Here is a 6000-nt window from a genome sequence, read left to right as displayed (position 1 = left end):
AAAGAAAAAACCGTCAAAGCATTAACAAACAAATTTTTAAACGAGTGAAAGAGCCAGTCAGCTCAATAAATCTACGAATAAAGGAAGTTATTGTTTTGAAAATATCAAGTGCAACAGTAACACAAATTTTGAAAGACAGGAAATTTAAATATTTTATTGAATCTAAACTTGCAACACAACAAACAGCAAAATGGTAGCAATTGGTATTGACTTGGGCACCACATACTCCTGTGTTGGTGTCTTTCAACATGGTAAAGTGGAAATCATAGCCAATGACCAAGGTAATCGCACAACACCCAGCTATGTGGCATTTTCCGATACAGAACGCCTTATTGGTGATGCTGCCAAAAACCAAGTGGCCACGAATCCCAAGAACACAGTATTCGATGCTAAGCGTTTGATTGGTCGCAAATACGATGATCCAAAAATTATGGAAGATATCAAACATTGGCCTTTTAAGGTGGTCAGCGACAGTGGCAAACCAAAAATATGCGTAGAGTTCAAAGGAGAACAGAAACGGTTTGCTCCCGAAGAGGTTAGTTCAATGGTCTTGACGAAGATGAAAGAAACCGCCGAAGCATATTTGGGTCAGACAGTAAGTGATGCTGTGATTACGGTGCCAGCCTACTTCAATGATTCACAACGTCAAGCAACAAAAGATGCTGGCCGTATAGCTGGACTTAATGTTCTACGAATCATAAACGAGCCCACAGCTGCTGCCTTGGCTTATGGTTTGGACAAGAATCTGAAAGGTGAACGAAATGTTCTTATCTTCGATTTGGGTGGTGGAACCTTCGATGTCTCCATATTAACCATCGACGAAGGTTCGCTATTTGAAGTCAGAGCTACTGCAGGCGATACCCATCTTGGAGGTGAAGATTTTGACAATCGTCTAGTTACCCACTTGGCTGATGAATTCAAACGTAAATACAAGAAGGATCTACGCTCCAATCCCAGAGCACTGCGTCGCCTGAGAACTGCAGCAGAAAGAGCCAAACGCACATTGTCATCCAGCTCGGAGGCCACTATCGAAATAGATGCTTTGTTTGAGGGACAAGACTTCTATACTAAAATAAGCCGTGCTCGTTTCGAAGAACTTTGCGCTGATCTCTTCCGTCAGACCCTTCAGCCTGTAGAGAAAGCCCTCAACGATGCCAAAATGGACAAGAGTGACATCCACGATATTGTTTTGGTTGGTGGTTCTACAAGAATTCCGAAGGTGCAGAATCTTCTTCAACAATTCTTCTGTGGCAAGAGTCTTAATCTATCCATTAACCCCGATGAAGCTGTGGCCTATGGTGCTGCTATACAGGCCGCAATCCTAAGTGGTGACAAGAGCAGTGCTATCCAAGATGTCCTTTTGGTCGATGTAGCACCCCTCTCACTTGGTATCGAAACAGCAGGCGGAGTGATGGCTAAAATAATTGAACGTAATACACGCATACCCTGCAAACAGACACAAACATTCTCCACATATTCGGACAACCAAACTGGTGTCACCATTCAAGTGTTCGAGGGCGAACGAGTGATGACTCGTGACAACAATAGACTGGGAACATTTGATTTGTCTGGTATTCCACCAGCCCCACGTGGTGTACCACAAATTGAAGTCACCTTCGATATGGACGCCAATGGTATTTTGAATGTGTCGGCCAAAGAAATGAGTTCGGGCAATGCCAAAAACATCACCATCAAAAACGATAAAGGACGATTGTCTCAAGCCGAAATCGATAGAATGGTCAATGAAGCTGAGAAATACGCCGAAGAAGATGAAAAACAGAAGAACAAGATAGCTGCCCGCAACAACCTAGAAAGTTATGTCTTTGGTGTGAAACAGGCATTGGATCAAGCAGGAGACAAGGTTTCAGCACAAGAGAAAAGTGAAGCACTCAAAGCATGTGAGGAGACAATCAAATGGCTTGATGCAAATACATTGGCCGAAAAGGAAGAATATGAGGATAAAATGAAGGGTTTAACACAGTTGTGTACACCAATTATGACTAAGTTGCATAATGGTGGTGGAGGAGCTGGAGCATCTTGTGGCCAACAGGCTGGTGGTTTCGGAGGTGGCCGATCAGGACCCACCGTAGAAGAAGTTGATTAAATTCAAAGACTATATATCTAAGTATAATCTAAATACTCGACACAGATTCATTGTAAAAAATTATCATTCTCACCATTCTTCTAAGTAAAATTATATACTCTTAGTTTATTAAATCGAAGAAACTATCCTATAGATATAAGTAAATTTTAAATATACGACATACGCTCATTATGAAAACGACCTATTCATACTGTTACATTTTAGTATTTGAGGCGTTTTTAATCACCCGATAATTAAAACACAGTTCTTTTCAATAACGATAATCTACAATTTATTTACTTAGCTTAACTTTATAATAGAAAATAAATACATAGATGATTTTAAGAAGTGATTACGTAATTTTATCGTTACAGTTTGAAACTAAGTAAAATCTAGAAACATCTCATACGTAACAAGCATTATTGTAATTAGACCTAGCTTAAGTAGAATAACAAATTAAAGAAAATAAAATGAAATGCAACATGCAAAATTTCCAAACATGTCATAATGGTTGATCTTAGACTAAGTAGAATAACATATTGATGGAAAGAAGACGATTGATTGAAGTATTATTTATTTATTTATTTATCTATTTATTAAATTTTAAAAACTATAATAAACATTAAAGCACTAGCTACAAAGGCTATCGGCTTTGATTGAAGTAAATAAAGTAATTAATAAATAAATGGATCTCAAATGTAAATTTGTTTTTTTTTATTCGCGGTGAAAGCTGATGTATTACGGTTGCAATTAAATTGGTTTGTTTTCTTTAAACAAATTTGCTTTACATCGCCTTGTGTGCGCCCAACTGTGTGGCCTATACCATAAATATAACATTTTAAATGTATGCGGTGCTTGTGCGTTGATGGCTATAGCGATAACAAAATAGAATCAAACTCCACTATAAACAAGATAACAAAGATAAAGAGTAGGATATTTACTCATAGAAAAAGTCTGCTAAAAACAGCAGTCGAACAATAAATTATTCATAATAACTTACTGACAGTTTATCGAAGGAATTTGTATGGCAATAGTAAGTTTAAAGTCTACGTAAACTTTTATGAATATGGGGGTTAGGTTAAGCAAATTTAAGAACCAACAAGTATATACGGCCGTAAGTTCGGCCAGGCCGAATCTTATTTATCCTCCGCCATGGATTGCGTCCATCCAATTGCTTGGGTTGTGGCAAGGTATCCTTATCATCACTTTCTAAATTGGAAGTCAGTCCATACGAGGTATATACGAGGGCAGTTCGGAAACTTCTTAGCCTAGCACAAAAAGCCCGGTATAAACAGAAAAAAGTTAAGATTTTTGGAAACTTCCATCTCTGTTATGAGCACATGTTAAATTTTGTTTCGATCTGGCAACTCCTTCATATAGAAACAGATGTTCAAAAAAGACGCATCCGCAATTTTTTTACAATGGAAGAATTAGAAATGCGTGCTGTCATTAAATATTTAAAGGTTTATCGGGACAAGAAATTCATAATGATATGGTGAATGTGTTAGGTGAAAGTGCTCCTTCATATGTAACAGTAAAAAATTGGGTTGCTGAATTTAAACGTGGTCGTACAAGCATTGAAGATGAACCACGTAGTGGACGTCCAAAAACAGCAACAACAGCAGAAATTGTAGCCAAAGTGCATGATATGGTATTAAATGATCGACGAATAAAAGTGCGCGAAATTGCATCTCAAATGATCGAGTCCATTTAATTTTTCATGAAGAACTACAGATGAAACAGCTTTCTGCAAGATGGGTGCCGCATTTGTTAACAGTCGATTAAAAACGCATAAGAATGAACATTTCTCAAGCTTGTTTGGATCGTTTTAAGCGAAATAAAATAGATTTTAAGCGTCGTTTTATAACTGTTGATGAGACATGGATCCACCACTATACTCCAGAGACAAAAGAACAATCCAAACAATGGACTGAAGCTGGAGGAAGTGCCCCAAAGAAGGCAAACAATTCAATCGGCTGGTAAGGTTAAATTCAGAGTACTATTGCAACCTTTTGGATCAATTAAATGTACAAATTCGAGAAAAACGTCCTGGCTTACAACACAGAAAAATAATTTTTCATCAAGACAACGCACCAGCGCACAAGAGTGTTTTAACAATAGCTAAAATTAACGAAGTAAAGTACGAGTTGCTTGATCACCCACCTTATTGTCCTGATTTAGCTCCCAGTGACTATTACTTGTTCCCAAATCTAAAAAAAAATCCTTGCTGGCAAGCGTGTTACCTCAAATGAAGATGCAATTACAGCTATAAACCACTATTTTGAAGACCTTGAGGAAAACTTTTAATCAAGGGTTAGAATTGCTAGAAAAGCGTTGGACTAAGTTATTGACGTTTCAGGAGATTATATTGAAAAATAAAAATATTTTTGAAAAACTAGCTATTCTCTTTCATTGATGGCTAAGAAGTTTCCGAACCGCCCTCGTATTAGGCAAAAAAGGCAGATTAAAAACCTATATAATTCAGTTCTTGACCGGTAAAAGGCAGGCAGAAGTGAAATGGAGATATTTGGCATGGTTGTTAGCGACCATATACTAACATAATGTACCATATTTCAGCCGAATCGAATGAAGTTTGCGCCTCCAACAAATTTGCTCTTCCCGAGGACCTATATGGACCAATTCTTTACACGGTTGTTGGAGACAATATACTAATATATCGTAGAACATTTTAACCGAATCGGAAATTTGCTCCTCCAGGAGGCTCCGGAGGACAAATCTGGGGATCGGCTTATATGGGGGCTATACGAGTATATAACTATGGACCGATATGAAACAATTTTTGCATGGTTTTTGGAGACCATATTCTAATATAACATACGAAGGTTTAAACGAATTGGCCTAAATTTGCTCCTCCACGGGGCTTCAGAGGTCAAATCTGGGGATCGGTTTATATGGGGGCTATATATAATTGTGGACCTATATGGACCAATTTTAGAATGAATGTTAGAGATCATATACACCCAGAAAAAAGTGTCTTCGAAACTAAAGGAAAAAATGTTCATCAATTTAGTTTAGCCATTTTATTTCCATTCAGTTAAATTTTTGTGTGAAATAATAAAATTTACTTGTTTCAGTAAAAAAATCCTAAACTGAAAGCAGTTAGGAATAGTCCATTAACTAGAATAAGGCATGCAATTTTACTAATACTGTTTTCTTTGCTGGGTATAATAATTTACTACTAAAAAAAATTTATTCACTTATAACAAAGCATTCGTAAAAATAAACAAAAACCGAACTAAAGCCAAGTTTCCTCAAATTTAGTAAAATTTCTTATAAAATGATAATTCTGACTTCCTTTATTATAGAAAGCTTATCATACATACGAATAACACTTGGCATAGGAACATATTTTAGTTCATTCGTACTAAGAAGTATTCAATCCTTTCAAAACTTAAGGAAACACACTTGTTAGAATATAGGAAAATTTCCTACATTTCTTTTATCTACCTGTAATCTATACCTGTCATCGATGTAATCGACATGTTTGTGCGTGGGTTGTTTTTTTAGTTGGAATCGCGTTGTTATGGTATACGGAGAAATTGTTAAAAAATAATATAGTAAAATAATATAATAAAAAATAAATAAAATAAATAAAATATATCAAATATTTGTTATTTTAAATTAGTGAGAAAAATTTTCGTTATTTGAAAATTGGTTTATAAAAAAGAAAACACCAGCAGAATAACAACCCCTTCATTCGACTTCATTTTGGAATCTTCAATGATCAGGTAATATTCAGTGACGCTAACCTTTTGTGAAAAAATTGGTTTAGGATTTTTTGTTTATATTTGTAGGTATTGAAATTGTAAAAGGTGGACAAAATTGCTAGGCAGCAACTTATTCGAAGTGAAAGGTACTAGAAGAAGAAAAAAATGTGTGTTTAATATTTCAAGGCC

At 36.1% G+C, this 6000-nt stretch overlaps 1 protein-coding gene across 1 annotated transcript; it reads left to right on the top strand.

Annotated features, from left to right (window-relative positions):
• LOC142229620 (heat shock protein 70-like) lies at positions 1-2786 on the top strand. Its single transcript, XM_075300228.1, has one exon. It carries the CDS (start codon positions 191-193, stop codon positions 2102-2104), a length of 1914 nt encoding a protein of 637 aa, XP_075156343.1. The 5' UTR covers positions 1-190; the 3' UTR covers positions 2105-2786.
• The last annotated feature ends 3214 nt before the right edge of the window (positions 2787-6000 follow it).

This window comes from Haematobia irritans, chromosome 1 (assembly GCF_050003625.1).
Source record: "Haematobia irritans isolate KBUSLIRL chromosome 1, ASM5000362v1, whole genome shotgun sequence".
NCBI classification, from domain to species: Eukaryota; Metazoa; Arthropoda; class Insecta; order Diptera; family Muscidae; genus Haematobia; species Haematobia irritans.
This window is presented reverse-complemented; position numbering and strand designations above follow the sequence as displayed.

Excerpts from the sequence above, each read along its gene's own strand:
- LOC142229620 (XM_075300228.1), top strand. The coding sequence starts at position 191 with ATGGTAGCAATTGGTATTGACTTGGGCACCACATACTCCTGTGTTGGT.